At 35.6% G+C, this 17,597-nt stretch overlaps 3 protein-coding genes across 3 annotated transcripts; all 3 read right to left on the bottom strand.

The window, feature by feature from the left end:
• Window positions 1-1,025: 1,025 nt before the first annotated feature.
• Window positions 1,026-4,653, bottom strand: LOC133036306 (putative disease resistance RPP13-like protein 1). The gene has a single exon (XM_061112862.1). It carries the CDS (start codon window positions 4,446-4,448, stop codon window positions 1,167-1,169), a length of 3,282 nt encoding a protein of 1,093 aa, XP_060968845.1. The 5' UTR covers window positions 4,449-4,653; the 3' UTR covers window positions 1,026-1,166.
• A 2,320-nt stretch (window positions 4,654-6,973) lies between these two features.
• LOC133036307 (putative disease resistance RPP13-like protein 1) lies at window positions 6,974-11,035 on the bottom strand. Its single transcript, XM_061112863.1, has 2 exons — window positions 7,469-11,035; window positions 6,974-7,383 (listed from the first exon to the last, which is right to left on the bottom strand). The coding sequence occupies exon 1, from the start codon at window positions 10,816-10,818 to the stop codon at window positions 7,633-7,635; it is 3,186 nt and encodes a 1,061-aa protein (XP_060968846.1). The 5' UTR covers window positions 10,819-11,035; the 3' UTR covers window positions 6,974-7,383; window positions 7,469-7,632.
• Window positions 11,036-12,151: 1,116 nt separating this feature from the next.
• Window positions 12,152-16,468, bottom strand: LOC115710046 (putative disease resistance RPP13-like protein 1). Its single transcript, XM_030638357.2, has 3 exons — window positions 12,952-16,468; window positions 12,631-12,831; window positions 12,152-12,537 (listed from the first exon to the last, which is right to left on the bottom strand). The coding sequence occupies exons 1-2, from the start codon at window positions 16,151-16,153 to the stop codon at window positions 12,782-12,784; spliced, it is 3,252 nt and encodes a 1,083-aa protein (XP_030494217.2). The 5' UTR covers window positions 16,154-16,468; the 3' UTR covers window positions 12,152-12,537; window positions 12,631-12,781.
• Window positions 16,469-17,597: the final 1,129 nt, after the last annotated feature.

The following is a 17,597-nucleotide window of genomic DNA, read 5'->3' as shown; positions in this document are numbered from 1 at the left end:
ACTGAGTACTGTACTCTACTACCTTAATAATAATAAATAAAAGAAGCAACTGTAATGAGAAAGAGAGAGATCAATGCAGATGCAGACACAGCATTTAGTTGATATGTTCATTCATCATCATCCAATCTTACTTTTGTGATGTTTTGAATCTTAGGCCAATCTTAAGAGTCCATTTTTCTGGTGAATAATTAAATGGGGAGCCTGCACAGACATATGGCAGAAGAAAGTGTCATGTTTTCTAAATGAGAATACTACTAAAACCCTACCCTCAAACTCTATAAGCTTACCACTTTTTTCACTATCTGAAAACTCAGCACCCGAAGCAAACACATTAAATAAAACTCAGTAATGAGTTATAAAGACAATTTGAATGTGAATTTCATGATTGGATTGATCATCCATCATTGATGATAAATAAATAAAACTCAATTTCTAATAATAAATTAAACGAACAAACACAATAAACATAATAAATGTAATCTTAATTACCTATCCAGTTAAATTCCACATGTTTGGTGTGTTGAATCTTAGGCCAATCTTCTCCTTTCTCTCTCTTGCACCTTCTTTCACAAAGCAAAATGTTTTATTTTATTTTGTATTGTATTTCCAATGGGTGGGAATTGTCATATCTAAAAAGACAAGAGTGTTTAAATAATCTTCTTTCTTTTTCTTACTTTTTGACACATTGACTTATATCATTTCACATTTTGAGTAGTCTCTCCAAGTTATTTTGCCAAGCTTACAAAGTTTAACAACACATGATATAGCAGTACTTAACTAGATGAGTAATTTGTTCATTTGGGGCCTTTCTTTGTATATTGTGACATTTTACCTTCTCAGTATTATTCAAATTTTATGATGCCATTACAGAACATTTCTTGGAGTTTGATCATCAACATTTTAACAAAATTTCTTTTACTGACTAAAAGTCATTTGAGCTGCTGTGAATTCATAAACTAACTAATGAAGTATTTGAAGTTGTAGAAAAGAATGAAATGAAATGACAACAAATCTAATGTCCCTTCATCAATCTGAGATCTTTCATTTTCTTAATCCCAAATATTACCAAAAAAAAAAAAAAAAGTAGGGAATACTAAAACGAAGTAGTTTGATTTTTGAATTATGATACATTGAATTAATAGCATTTGGTAGAGCATGCACAAAATTTAATTAATACATTTCCAATCAACTTCCACTTGTTTGATGTGTTGAATCTTAGGCCAATCTTCTCCTTTCTCTTTCTCACACCGTTGCTTTAACAAAGGACATTCATTGATACTTAAACGAGTAAGAGATGTAGGCAGCCCTTCTTCTGGCAAGCACCGCAACCCTTCACAATTACGAATATACAAATAAGTGAGGGACGTGAGTTCTTGAAAGGCGTTGCTGTTTAAGCTTTCAAGTTTACTACAATCAAAAATCATAAGTGTAGTCAGAGTGGTTGGAAGGATCCCTTTGTCATCGGGAAAAGTATCATCTTCCCAACCACTGATATTTAAAAATTTCAAACACGAGAGTCTCTGTAGATCCCATTGCTTATGGTTCTCAATAAGCTTTTTGGAGTTGGGTAATGTAAGACTCTTTACTTTGGAGTGTGATCCCCAGTCTAGAAGCGATTCCAACACTGGACAGAAATGTATACTTATCTCGACAAGAGAGGGAGCTGTGCCTTCGACTGTCTGTTGAGTACTTCCTGTTCTAGGCACCAAACCCACCATTCGTTCACATTTAACGATTTCTACAGATTCTAAGGATGGAAGATAACAACACGGTAACCCAACATTAAGCTTTGGACATCTATACAGACTAAGATTTTTCAGAAGTGGAAATATTTGACCTTGTTGCCTAGCTTCACTACTAAATGACCAATCTTTCCACTCCAACATATCTGAAATACGTAACTCTTCTAGACATCTGAAAAGAAGAATACCGCTGTCATGAGGTGTTTCATCACCTATTGAGATGACACCATCACATCCTCTAATTAGGAGATCTTTCAAAAATGGAAGCTGCCCAAGTGGGGGTAAGATACAACAATTATTACAGTTGTCAAACCTGATTGATACTAACTTAAAAAATGCAGAGTCCCCAATCCAGTATGACAATATTGTACCTCTGTAAAATTCAATACTAAGATGTTGCAAGTTTGTATGTGGTCGAAGTGCATCAAGTATATCGTTTTCTTTTTGTGAATTAGCAGCCACACCACCATTACGTTTATGTTTCCACCTCAAAATCAGCTTCGAAAGAGACTTCTTATCCTTCAAATTAGCCTCCGAAGCTTCTCCTGCATCCTTGATATTTTCCAACCCGGATATGCTATGTAAATTCTCAAGTTCTCCTACCTTTTTCATTTTCAATCCTCCAGTGCTATTTCTATCACTACTCAAAATCACATCAGATAAGAAATACAAGTGTTTTATAGTATTGAGTTCTTGGGGAAGCTCTTTCAGGGGTACACCCTCAATATCTAGATATCGCAAGTTGATTAACCTTCCCATCTTCTTTGGCAATTCATGAAGCCGTTCACACCCAAATAACAATAAAGTTTGTAAATTGTACAAATTACAAATAGAATCAGGTAATTCTTGAATTCCAGTGTGAGACAAGTCCAGGTACCTCAAATGCTTTAGATTGCCAATTGAATGAGGCAGCTTCTTCATAGGTCGACATTCACTAAAAGAAAGAACTCTTAAACAACTTCCACGTGTAAGCAACATATCATACTTTATCATCCAGTAATACCTGTTTGATTTGAATGGCAGTGCTAGAAAGGTACGCAAGCTCTTCACTTCATGCAATCCCTTAACTTCTTTGTCCTTGTCGTATTTGTCCTTCATATATGATAAGTGACGTGTCTTTGTTGAAAGTTCAAGTAAATCATAACTCAAATCCAATCTAAAACAAAAATCATTTGATACGAGTATAGCTAAATCATGTACCAAGTCATGGATTTGGAGCAATGATTTTTCTTTATTTGAATGTTGAAACAAAGACCTTGATAAAAGATCATCAAGGTATTCCTCCCCATGTTCCTCCATATTTTTGCTTTTTTTATCAAGCGGCAGAAAACCTTGAGCCATCCACAAAAAAATCAATTCTTTTCTCCCAAATTCATAATCTTTAGGAAATATGGAACAATAAGCAAAACATTGCTTGAGACGTGTAGGTAAGTGACGGTAGCTCAACCATAAAGCTGGAAGAATGGAGCCCTCTTTCTTATACAACTCCTCCCATGTGTCACTATTAAGTATGTCCTCCCACTTTCTGGAATTTCGTTCAGATCGCAATAATCCACCAAGAGATTTTATTGCTAATGGGAGGCCTTTGCACTTGTCTACTATTGATCTACCCAATACCTCCAAATCTTTGTAAAAGTGAAGGTTAGCATTGTTTCCGAAAGCATGTTTGACAAACAATTGCCAACAATCTTCATTTGACAAAATTCGGAGATGATGAATATTCCCAGTGGTCATAGTAGAGGCGACATTTTCGCTTCGGGTAGTCACAACAATTTTACTTCCATTTGCTCCAGAATTGAAGCAGCTCTTTAAAGTGTCCCACAAAGAATAGGACTCATTCCAAACATCATCATGAACAAACATAAACTTCTTCCCCTTCAATACTTCCTTCAATTTTCTTCGAATTTCGTCTGGGTTCTCAATATCACACTTTTTGAAAGTGACCCCCTCAAAGATCTCTCTTGTAATTTTTGAAATATCAAACTCATCTGACACAGTAATCCATGCTCTTAGCTCAAAATGTTTTCTAACTCGATCATCGTTGTAAACAAGCTGAGCAAGTGTGGTTTTGCCAACACCACCCATCCCGACAATTGGGATGACAGAAATGGCATTTCCTCCTTCAACCATATCATCTTTGAGCAACAGATCCACAATGGTTTCCTTTTCAGCATGCCTCCCATAAACATCTGATTCTTCGACTAAAGGAGCAGGTGGCCTTTGAGTAGAATTGTTTTGGAGACATTCTCTCAAGCCAAGAGCATCCTTTTGAGCAAGAAGATCATCTAGTTTAACAAGGATCTCAGTGGCATCACTCTGTACAGCTTTTTGAAAGTTAAACACAAAGGGTGGCATGGATCTCAGTTGGTGAAACACCTTGGTTGCGCGACTGCCAAGTTGATCACGTTTAATCTTGGATCGGAGAGCTTCATAGTCCATCATGTCCACCAAGTCATTGGCTTGATAGATGACATCTTGAAGCTTGAAAAGCCACTTGTTGACATTGTCATCTCGAAGTTGCTTCTCCTCAGCATCATTGAAGAGTGCATTAGCTGATAAGAGCTTAGTGTTCAACTTGTCCAGCAGCTTCAGAATGGGCTTATTCTTTCCCTGAAACAGCTGGGATATTTGCTCAGACACCAATTTCTCAAACAAGAACTCAAGTGAAGAAGAGACCAAAGCACCAACAACCAATTCAGCAGCCATAGTGGGCAACAAAAATCGAATCAAGCTTTTTTTAGCAGCAAAGAATGAATAGTATTGGATGCAGTTGGTTTGATTATAATAATTTGTTTGTTCATTAATTTTTTTTCAGTTGTTTAATCTGATTATATTTATTTAATAAGTAAGCTCTCTCTCACTCTCCATTCCATAAAGCTATTGATAATTAAATTAAATGGTCCACCGTTTTCTCTTTTATATATTATTAATTAAGTTGGTAAGTGGGTTGGTTTTATTAATTAAAAGTAAACTTGGGTTGTATTATGGAATCTAGTGTAGTAGAACTAGTAAAAGAGTATAGTAATGCAAGCAAAACAACTGTCATCATGTGCCCCTTTAGTTTAATTAATTAATTTTACACTAATATAGGATTCCTAATAGTAATTTTTTCATGGTTGAATTGATTTGTGTGTCACTGCAATGCGACTGTGTTGACCAATAAATAGAGCATAGGATATTGATTTGTATTAATATTCATGATTATCTTATTATCATTGGAATGGGGTTACTTACACTACAACTCCAATCATCAATTTTCATTTTGCCAAACAAACACTCAGCCTAAAACATTTCATCTTTTCAATTTAAAATAATTTCATTTGATCAACCTCCATCCATTTAAACTCAAAACTAAAATAATGTCAAGAACAAAACACACAACCAAAAAACAAAGTCCAAGATTGAAATCCATTACTAACAAAGTCTTTCTCTCATTTCTTACTATACTTAAATCAAATCATTTGAAGTCATAGGAAATGTCCCTTCATCAAATATAATTCAAAGTGAGGTCATTCACCTCAACATTCTCAAAGGAGGTCTTTTACCTAAAAAATCTCAAGTAAGGTTCTCCTTATATTAAAATGCTAAATGAGATCATTTACCTCAAAACGACAAAATATATTAAAATTAGAACTACGTTTGACTTGATTCTTATAAAAGGATACATGACTAAGTGCAGTCACCAAACCACAAAACAGTATAAAACATAAATTTCAAAATTTTAAAAAATATCATATTTCAGTGCTAATCCAATATGTTAACACCATACTTAATAATTTTGCAAATAGCATAAAAATTTGGTATAGGAAAAGAATTCAATTGATGGCATTTCAAGTCTACTGGTGTGTGTGCCTGTTAGGCTAAAATTAGTCTAAGTTTCGGGTTGTATTTTTGGTTAGTTTTCACTCTTTGTTTCTAGTTTTAGGGCTATTTTACGCTTGATTCTTTTGTTTCAGGTCCCCGGGTGTTTAAAGAAAGTATGTATAAGAATTGAGGACAAGTGGTGGAAGAATCGAGAAGAAAAACCAAAAATTGTGTCGCTGCCTGTTCCAGTCGCGACGGGGAACATGCCAGTCGCGAAGGGAACTGGCAGAAAGATTTTCAAGAAATCGCAGCTTAACCCCGTCGCGACGGGGGCATTGCCAGTCACGACGGGGACCCAGAGACGGGAATTTTGGGCAGTTTCGTAATTTCACGAATTTTAAAGATGAGATTTGGTTTAAATAGAGAGAGTTCGTGAAAATTAGGGATTATTCAGATTTGGAGCCCTAGAATCAAAGGAGGAGGCTAGAAGAGCGGCTTGTGGCGACCCGAATCAATTTCTTCAACTAGTTCTTTCTCTTCTCTTTAATTTTTCTATGCTATTTTCTGTTTCAATGTTAATTATGGATTTGATTATGGATGTTTTGAACTAAACTCCTATTTAGGGAGAATGATGAATGTTGTTTAAGTTTTTCCTAGTTAATGAATAATTGACATTCCTCCATCTTGATTGTGAACACTATTCATATTTGTGTTTAATTTCCATGTGCAAGATTGATCACCTTTTACATGTTTTATGATCTCAATTCGAAATCTGAAAAGTGAGAATTGAGAATGCTAAAATTGGATAGTCTAGGTTTTGATGTGAAACGAAAGTATTTACGTAGCCTTTGTGATATTTAGATTATTGTTTAATGCTGATTTCATGTTAGTTTAATTAAGAGATTAATTAGAGAGCATGAGATTTAGAACCTAGAAGATCTGAAAAGAGCTAGGTTAATTTATAATCTGTCATTCACTTCAAGAGAAGGATAGCAATTAGACATTAACATTGGTAACTTAACAACAGGATTCGTCTCCCTATTCTCTCATCTTGATTAATATTCACTTGTTTCTTTAAGTTTCTTGAATTTCTTTCTTCTTTTTTCAATCATAAATACTTTTGATTTGCCAAATAGAATTATAAGTATAGTTTAGTAGTAATTAATCCAATTTCCTGTGGTTCGAACTCACTTGCGTGAGTATACTACTTGATTGCGTACACTTGCGTAGTAATTAATAATTTTCGTAACAGTGCCCTGTGCTAATTGATTGGTATAATAGGTTTATAAATTGTGGCTGGAATATAATTTGGTATGTGGGCTCAAATGCATATGCATATTATGAATCCAACTGGTCTGCCCAATGCTAAATGCTAATGCTTTAATAATTGATTGTTATTTTTATTGATTATAAGTCTGGCTGAAATATGGATATTCAAAGGTAACATTTTAATGAAAATATGTCTTTCACTCTCCAATCACTTGAGATTTCAGTACATTTACTATGTGCCATTAAGCACTTAAGTATCTAAAGAAATAAGCAAAATCTAAAGCAATAGATTCAACAACTTTTAAACTACTAAAGTAGTTGTAGAAAGAACTTATTAGATGCTTGAAGAATCAATGAGTCTCAATTCATGAGAAAATAGAAGGCACAATGGTTACTTTACAATCTGAGAATATCTACATCTCTCAAGAACAACAACTTGTGTCTGAAATTGCGTATTGTTGAAGTTGGAATAAAATTGTAGTTTGATTTGAGTGGCTTGTGGAATGGTTGAACAAAGTCTTCAAACATCTGGAGAAAGGCCCTTTGATTTCTGTTTAACCTCCTCCTCCTATATATCAAAGGTAAGGAAAAAAAAAGCACATTGTGAAGTTGCAAAAAGGGAATTAAGTAAAAATGTTTGATAACTAACTTACCCCTCCGGTTTCCCTTCTTCTTCTAGGATCTTTTCTTGCATTCCGTCGAGCAATTGCAAGAAACTTGGGAACTTGGATAAGAACAAGTAGAACAACAACTGTCTGCTTCTGCTAATCTTGCTTTAACTGCTGCTAAACTTGAGACATCAATGCAGACAGACCATTTAATTGATACGTTCCCTATCCAACGACAGATGTGTGATGTGTTGAATCTTAGGCCAATCTTCTCCTTTCTCTTTCTCACACTGTTGCTTTAACAAAGGACATTGATCTATATGTAATTGAGATAGGGAAGTAGGCAGCCCTTCTTCTGGCAAGCACCGCAGCCTTTCACAATTATAAATATACAATCTCTGAAGGGATGTGAGTTGTTGAAAGGCCTTGCCATTTAAGCTTTCAAGCTTATTAGAAAATTGAATTTGAAGTGTCTTCAGAGTGGTCGGAAGCAGCCCTTCGTCTTCGGGAAAACAATCATCTTCCCAATAATAGACATTTAAGAATTCTAAAGATGAGAGTGTGTGCAGATCAAAGACCCTTTTGGAGTTGAATAACATAATCCGCTTTAGTTTGGGAAGGGCTGTGGGTGTGACGATTTGTTGAGTTTCTGTTATCGGGACCAAACTCACCATTTGTTCACATCTCATTACACCAACTTGTTCCAAGGATGGAAGGTGACAACTTGGTAACCCAACTTTAAGCTTTGGACATCTACACAAAAAAAGGCTTTTGAGAAGAGGGAATAATATTTGAGTTTGTTGCATAGCTTCACTATTAAATGACCAATCTTTCCATTCCGGCATATTGGAAATCTCTAACGATTCTAAACATCTGAATAGAGAACCCTCGTCACCAAGAATCTCATTACCTATTGAGATCACACTATCACATCCCTTGATTGTAAGATTTTTGAGAAATGGTAGCTGCCCAAGTGGAGGTAGCATACAACAATTCTTACAATTGATAATTGTCATATATGCTAACTTACAAAATGCAGAACTTACAATCCACTCTGAAAATCTTGTGCCTTTGTAACCTTGAATCTTAAGATGCTCCAAGTTTGTATGTGGTCGAAGTGCATCAAGTATATCCTTTTCTTGTTGTGAACTATTAGCCACGACACCATTACCATCCCACTCCAAAGTTAGTTGCATAAGACACTTCTTATCCTTCAAATTAGCCTCCGAAGCTTCTCTCGCATCCTTGATATTTTCCAGCCCAAAAATGCTATGTAAGTTCTCAAGCTGTCCTACCTTTTTCATATTAAATCCTCCACTACTCAAAAACACATCAGATAAGAAATACAAGTGTTCTATAGTATTCAGTTCTTGGGGAAGCTCTTTCAGACGTACACCCTCAATATCTAGATATCGCAAGTTAATTAACCTTCCCATCTTCTTTGGTAATTCACGAAGCTCTTCACACCCACGTAATAATAAAGTCTGTAAATTGTACAAATTACAAACTGAATCAGGTAATTTTTCAATATGAGGGTGAGACAAGTCCAGATACCTCAAATGCTTGTGATTGGCAATTGAATGAGGCAGCTTCTTCATAGATAGACATTGACTTAAAGAAAGTACTCTTAAGCAACTTCCACTTGTAAGCAACATACCATACTCCATATATGATATGTTTTCTGATGTGACAAACTTTTCATCGAATGGCAATGCTAGAAAGGTACGCAAGCTCTTGGCTTCACACAAGCCCTTAACTTTGTCCATGTCGTATTTCCTCTTCATATATGACAAGTGACGAGTTTTTGTTGAAAGGTTAAGTAGATCATTACTCAAATCCAACCTAAAGCAAAAAATATTTGATACGAATATGGCCAAATCATGTACCAAGTCGTGCATTAGGAGCAATGATTTTTCTTTATTAGAATATTGAAACAATGATCTTGATAAGAGATCTTCAATGTATTCCTCCCCATGTTCCTTCATCTTTTTGCTGTTTTTATCAAGTGGTAGAAAATTCTGTGCCATCCACAACAAAATCAATTTTTTCTTTTCAAATTGATAATCTTTGGGAATTATGGAACAATACGCAAAACATTGCTTGAGACGTGTAGGTAAGTGATGGTAGCTCAACCATAAAGCTGGAAGAATAGAACCCTCCTTCTTGTACAACTCCTCCCATGTGTCACTATTGAGTATGTCCTTCCATTTTTCGGCATTTCGTTCAGAGCGCAATAATCCACCGAGAGATTTTATTGCTAGCGGAAGACCTTTGCACTTGCCTACTATTTTTCTACCCAATTCCTCCAAATCTTTGTACTTATTACCGAGGTCATCGTTGGGTCCAAAAGCATGTTTGACAAATAACTTCCAACAATCTTCATTTGACAAAGTTTGGAGATGATGAATATCCCCACCAGTGGCCATAGTAGAGGCAACAGCTTTGCTTCGAGTAGTTACAACAATTTTACTTCCATTTGCTCCAGAATCGAAACTGCTCTTCAAAGTGTCCCACAAAGTATAAGACTCATTCCAAACATCATCATGAACAAACATAAACTTCTTCCCCTGCAATGCTTCCTTCAATCTTCTTCGAATTTCGTCTGGGTTCTCAATTTCACATTTGTTGGAAGTGACACCCTCAAAGATCTCTCTTGTTATCTTTGAAATATCAAACTGGTCTGACACCGTAACCCACACTCTTAGCTCAAATTGATTTTTAACTCGAACATCATCATAAACAAGTTGAGCAAGAGTGGTCTTGCCAACGCCACCCATCCCAACAATCGGGATGACTGAAATGTTAGTACCACCATCAACATCGTCTTTTAGCAACAAATCAACAATGGCTTCTTTTTCAGCATCCCTTCCATAAACATCAGATTGTTCGAGTAAAGGAGCAGGAGGCCTTTGAGAAGACGTGTTTTGAAGGCCTTCTCTCAAGCCAAGAGCATCCTTTTGAGCAAGAAGATCATCTAGTGTACCAAGGATCTCAGTGGCATCATTTTGTACAGTTTTATCAAATGTGGACAAGAAAGGTGACATAGACTTCAGTTGGTGAACAACCTTGGTTGTGGGGCTGCTAGATTGATCGTGATCTTCAAGCTTGGTTCGCAGTGCTTCATAATCGATCCTGTCCACCAAGTCGTCGGCTTGATAGATGACATCTTGAAGCTTGGAAAGCCAGTTGTTGACATTGTCATCTCGAAGTTGCTTCTCCTCAGCATCATTGAGCAGTTTATTAGCTGATAACATCCTAGTGTTCAACTTGTCTAGCAGCTTCAAAATGGGTTTCTTTCTTTGGAACAGCTGGGATATGTCCTCCGAGGCCAATCTGTCAAACAGAACTTGAAGTGAAGCAGAGAGCAAAGCACCACCAACCAATTCAGCAGCCATATTGATCAATGACAAAAGTAACAAGTTCTTTGTTGAATCTGTGAAGGGGTTACGGATGAGAATGAAGAAAGAAAGAAACGAATGGGTAAGTGAGTGAGTGAGTGAGTGAGTGTATACTTTATTAACATGTATAGCCTCTTTCCTTGGAAATTTCTGAGGAAATAATAATGTATGAATGACCCATGAACAAAGTTGAATGATCACCTCTTTTTTCTTTATTAACAATTTTTGCTTTGATAATTTATTGGATGAATGGATTGTTTGGTCAGCAATGGTGTACCATTAGTCTCAAAACTAACTTTTTCTAATTATTGTTCAGTATAGATTAAAGAATTGATAGTGGGTTAATTAATAACATTATGGAAGTTAAGGTATATATATAGTCATCATAACTCTGCTTTAATTTGTTTCACTACTGCAAGGAAATTTCTTAAAAGACAAAAGTCTTTAAATAATCTTCTTTCCTTTTCTTACTTTTTGACACTTATTGACTTATATCATTTTCACATTTTGAGTAATCTCCAAGTTATTTTGCCATGCTTACAAAGTTCAACAGTACTTTGTCACTTCTCTTTATAAGCTTTCTGAATACAGAACCTTTGACATGAAATCACACTATCACATCCATCAATTCTATAGTTGACTGAACAATTGGTTTGGTGGTAAAATACATACTCAAATTACTAAAACTAAAGTTTGCACCACATGTTGAGATTATTCCCTTGAATAAATATGAGCAGAATTGGAATATTCCTACCTTGTTTCACATGCAATATGTTAATTTCTCATTGGCTCTTGTAGTTTTCAATACCGAACAGAAAACTATCTGTCTTTAACAATGGCGAGTTGGGGGTAAAGAATGATTTTTCATGGGACAGGAACTCCTATTCATAAGTATATATAAGATGCAACCTTGAGAATTGAGTGTGGGCCTTAAGGGTCACCTAGTTTTGTGCGCATGGGTGAAGACTCACACACCAGGCCACCACACACGTACAGGTGTGATAGTGCAAAGAGTCCATTACATGTTCAAATCATATTTTTATAGAACATGTTTAAAATTTGGTATGAAAAACGAATTTGATTGATGGAATTCAAAGTCTGGCGATATGCATAAAGATGAAAAGTCATTGGAAGACAGTGGATCTTGAGCCGCGCCACCCTCATTTACTGAAGAGAGGAGAGAGAGAGAGAGAGTAAATAAATGGAGCAAAATTTAAGTTTATATTACAACCATACAGAATACAGCATAATATAGATCATAGATGTACCTCTAAAATAGTATTGAAGTGGTTGAAGAAAGGATTTAGAGGATGCTTATATAAATTTATCCTTTGATCTTTTGTAAGATTTCGGATTGGTATTCCTTCCTTTTTAAGTGTTGGTTTCAATATCAACCATACAACATAATATTTTCACTTTCATTCAAATGTTCTTTTTCTATAAAATATTTATAAAATTAGGTATGACTAGGAATCCAATTGATGGATGATGGGTTGGTAAAATCTTTGTCTTGTAAAGATAGAAACTTGGGATTATGATATTAGTAAAGGCTACAAATACTATTACAAATGCAAAATGGGGTAAGCAAACACACACACACACACAGAGAATAATTAGTTAACTTTGAGATGCAAAACTGGATTGAAGAATCAATGAGACTCAGCATCTGCTATATAAATCTCTGAACGCTGCCTGTCATCATGATCATGATTTAGCCTGAAATGATCATAAGATTACTTTAGTGTTAGAGAAAACAAATATAACAGTCGTTTATTTCAACTCAAGTTTTCTAAAAAGAAATAAATATACCATTTTATATTGATATTGCAGTGGTTTTCCAACTTTATCAAAATACAATACAGCTTCCTTGTCCTGTTTAAATTTCTCCATTTCAAATCAAATTCTGTCAAAGGGGAACTTATTAATGATTCTTACATGGTCTTTGTATCATTCTTCAAATTCACACCGATTTGTTCCCAGCCATTAGAAACTTTTTGGCTGCGACAATAACTGCACATACAATCAGTTAGGATTGATCATTGATGGTTTGTCTGATGTGATGACAAATGAAACTCAATTTCTTATAACAAAAAAATAAAAGAAGAAAAAGATTAATGTACCGTCACGTACCAAGACCATGAATGAGATCAAAATTCACGTCTGTGATGTGTTGAATCTTAGGCCAATCTTCTCCTCCTTTCTCACACCGTTTTTGTACCAAAGGACATCCACTAATTGACAATTTAGTAAGGGAATTAGGCAGTCCTTCTTTTGGCAAGCACCACAGTCTTTCACATTTAAAAATTATCAATGTCTGAAGCGATGTGAGTTGTTGAAAGGCCTTTCCATTTAGGGTCTCAAGCTTACTACAATCGGAAATGTCAAGTGTCTTCAGATTGGTCGGAAGGAGCCCCTCATCGTTGGGAAAAGAATCACCTTGCCAACCTTCGATATATAAGGATTCTAAAGATGAGAATGTATGCAGATCGTTTTGCAGCCTTTTGGAGCAACTTAATGTAATCCTCTTTACGTTGGAGTGTGATCCCAACACTGGACATTCATCTATACATATCTCGACAAGAGAGGGAGGGGTTGTGAAACTCACCATTCCTTTACAATTCTCAATTCTGAGATCTTCCAAGGATGGAAGATAACAACCTGGTAAACCAACATTGAGATTCGGACAAAGAAACAGATTAAGCCTTTTGAGAAGAGGGAATAATATTTGACCTTGTTGCATAGCTTCACTACTAAATGACCAATTTTTCCACCCCGTCATGAAGGAAAACGTTAAGGATTCTAGACATCTAAATAGAAGATGACCCTTCTCACCAAGAATCTCATCACCTATTGAGATCACCCTACGACATCCAAAAATCTTAAGATCTTTGAGACATGGTAGCTGCCCAAGTGGGGGTAGCATACAACAATTCTGACAAAAATTAATGCTGACTGATACCAACTTAGAAAATGCAGTGTCTCCAATCCAGTCTGAGAATGTTGAACCTCTGTAACCATCAATCACAAGATGCTCCAAGTTTGTATGTGGTTGAAGTGCATCAAGTATATCCTTTTCCTTATGTGAATTATTAGCTACACCAAAATAATCCCACTTCAAAGTCAATTTCGAAAGACATGTCTTATCCTTCAAATTAGCCTCCAAAGCTTCTCTAGCTTCCTTGATATTTTCCAACCCAGAAATTCTAAGTAAGTTCTCAAGCTGTCCTACATTTTTCATAATAAATCCTCCATTGCTATTTCTATCACTACTCAAAACCACATCAGATAAGAAGTACAAGTGTTTTATAGTACTAAGCTCTTGGGGAAATTCTGAATCTTTCAGAGGTATCCCCTCAATATCTAAATATCGCAAGTTGATTAACCTTCCCATCTTCTTTGGCAATTCACGAAGCTCTTTGCACCCAAATAATAATAGAGTCTGTAAATTGTACAAATTACAAACTGAATCAGGTAACTTTGTAATATCAGTGTAAGACAAATCCAGGTACCTCAAATGCTTGTGGTTGGCAATTGAATGAGGCAGCTTCTCCATACGGCATTCACTTAAAGAAAGAACTCTTAAACAACTTCCACTTGTAAGCAACATATCATACTCCTTGTTGTTCCATGAATAATCACATTCGAATGGCAATGCTAGAAAGGTACGCAAGCTCTTAGCTACACGCAAGCCCTTAATTTTGTCGATGTCGTATTCCCTTTTCATGTATGACAAGTGTCGTGTCTTCGTTGAAAGGTTAAGTAGATCATTACTCAAATCCAACCTAAAGAAAAAATTATTTGATACGAATATGGCCAAATCATGTACCAAGTCATGCATTTGGAGCAATGATTTTTCTTTATTTGAATGTTGAAACAATGACCTTGATAAAAGATCTTCAATGTATTCCTCCCCATGTTCCTCCATCTTTTTGCTACTTTTATCAAGTGGCAGAAAACCTTGTGCCATCCACAACAAAATCAATCTTTTTCTTTCAAATTGATAATCTTTGGGAAATATGGAACAATACGCGAAACATTGCTTGAGACGTGTAGGTAAGTGACGGTAGCTCAACCATAAAGCTGGAAGAATGGAACCCTCCTTCTTGTACAACTCCTCCCATGTGTCACTATTGAGTATGTCCTTCCATTTTTCAACATTTCGTTCAAAGCGCAATAATCCACCGAGAGATTTTATTGCTAGCGGAAGGCCTTTGCACTTGTTTACTATTTGTCTACCCAATTCCTCCAAATCTTTGTACTTAGTACTGAGGTCATCGTTGGGCACAAAAGCATGTTTGACAAATAACTTCCAACAATCTTCACTTGACAATGTTTGGAGATTATGAATATCCCCACCAGTGGCCATAGTAAAGGCAACAGCTTCGTTCCGGGTAGTCACAACAATTTTACTTCCATTTGCTCCAGAATCGAAACAACTCTTTAAAGAGTCCCACGAAGTATAAGACTCGTTCCAAACATCATCAAGAACAAACATAAACTTCTTCCCCAGTAATGCTTCCTTCAATCTTCTTCGAATTTCTTCTGGGTTCTTGATATCACACTTTCTAGAAGTGACATCCTCAGAAGTAACCTTTTCAAAGATCTCTCTTGTTATCTTTGAAATATCAAACTGATCTGACACTGTAACCCATACTCTTAGCTCAAAATGATTAATAACACGAACATCATCGAAAACAAGTTGAGCAAGAGTGGTCTTGCCAACACCACCCATCCCAACAATCGGGATAACTGTAATGTTAGTACCACCACCAACATCATCTTTCAGCAGCAAATCAAAAATGGCTTCTTTTTCAGCATCCCTTCCATAAACATCAGATTGTTCGAGTAAAGGAGCAGGAGGCCTTTGAGAAGAAGTGCTTTGAACACCTTCTCTCAAGCCAAGAGCATCCCTTTGAGCAAGAAGATCATCTAGAGTATCAAGGATCTCAGTAGCATCACTCTGTACAGCTTTATTAAAGTTGAACACAAAAGGTGGCATCGATTTCAGTTTGCGAAATACCTTGGTCTTGCAGCTTGTAAGCTTGGATCGCAGAGCTTCATAGTCCATCATGTCCACCAAGTCGTCGGCTTGATAGACGACATCTTGAAGCTTGAAAAGCCACTTCTTGACATTGTCATCTCTCAGTTGCTTGTCCTCAGCATCATTGAGCAGTTTGTTAGCTGATAACATCTTAGTGTTCAACTTGTCCAGCAGCTTCAGAATGGGTTTCTTTCCTTGGAACAGCTTGGGTATATCCTCAGAGGCCAATCTCTCAAACAGAATCTGAAGTGAAGCAGAGAGCAAAGCACCAGCAACCAATTCAGCAGCCATATTATTGATCAATGACAAAAGCAACAAGTAATGTGTTGAATCTGTGTAGGGATTAGTGATGAGAATGAATAATTATGTAGAATATAATTAGAGTTATTATGATAAGAAACCAATGGATTAATTGAAGCAAACAGTATATATGGGAAGGGAATGAGAATGAAAAAATGATGAAGAAAGCTCTTTCCTTGGAATTTCAGTGCAAATAATAATGGAATGGCCCATGAATTGATAACTTTATTGGATTGTTTGGTCAACAATGGTCAACAATGATAACATGTATTTGGTGATATTATATATGTAAGTGTAAGTTTATTGATAGTGTTACTTTAGTTTATTCCAAATATCAAAACTAATGGTTATATATATATATATATATATATAGAGAGAGAGAGAGAGAGAGAGAGAGATTGATAATTTGTTAATTATTAAATAAGTTGGTTAGTGGATTGGGTTGTATTAATTAATTAGTAATGCAAACAAAACAACTGTCATCATGTGTTGTGTTGTGCATAGTCTTCTTCTCATTTAGATTTAATTAATTAGTTTTACAGTAATTTTTTTGTTTGTTGAGATTTAATTTTGAGTTGCTATATATTAATAATATATTGTTAATCAAATTATGGAATCAACAATGTGAATTAAGTAATGCAAACAAAACAGCTGTCCTCGTGTATTGTGATTATTTCTGCAGTAATTTTATCATGTTATTCCATTTTCCCTTTCAAATAATATTATAATAATAATAATTATCATAAACTTGGTATTTTTCCGTCTATTCAATATACTGCAATAGTAATACAATATCAGATAAGAACCGAAAACTCCAAACTCAAAAAGTAGTAGGAAAATTGAATGAGAAAAGCTAGTTACAATTGATGGAAGCCCTTAGGCCCCTTCGGTGCAAATGGCGCTATAAACCCCATCATAAATTCACTCAACCAATTGTTTGTGTAATACACCAACAACATCTTTCTGGTATGTATGGCCTTTTCTCACCTGCAACACAGAAATCATAACAAACAAAATGACTTCATCAATACTGTTTTCTTTACGAGAAGACTAATTAAAGGGCTAACTCTCAAGACTTTGGGCTATCTAAGACAAATACTTCAACTGCTCAAATAAAAAGTACAAGTTCTGCTGTGATTTCAAGATATTAAAGTGAAAACGTTCACACCTAGTTGGGAAAATGTTCACTAAAATGTAATTGTTTTTACTCTCTGACATAATTGCTGCTTCATCGACAAGATTCCTAATATCAGCCCCATAAAATCTGACTGTACGGAATACAATCTTAAGAGTCCATTTTTCTGGTGAATAATTAAATAAGGAGCCTGCACAGACATATGGCAGAAGAAATTGTTATGTTTGGGATATATTGTTAGACTTTTTATTTGGACATTTATTAAAATTTGGATTGATTGGATAGTTCTTTGCTATGTTA

This window comes from Cannabis sativa, chromosome 3 (genome assembly GCF_029168945.1).
Source record: "Cannabis sativa cultivar Pink pepper isolate KNU-18-1 chromosome 3, ASM2916894v1, whole genome shotgun sequence".
In the NCBI taxonomy this organism is placed as follows: domain Eukaryota; kingdom Viridiplantae; phylum Streptophyta; class Magnoliopsida; order Rosales; family Cannabaceae; genus Cannabis; species Cannabis sativa.
This window is presented reverse-complemented; position numbering and strand designations above follow the sequence as displayed.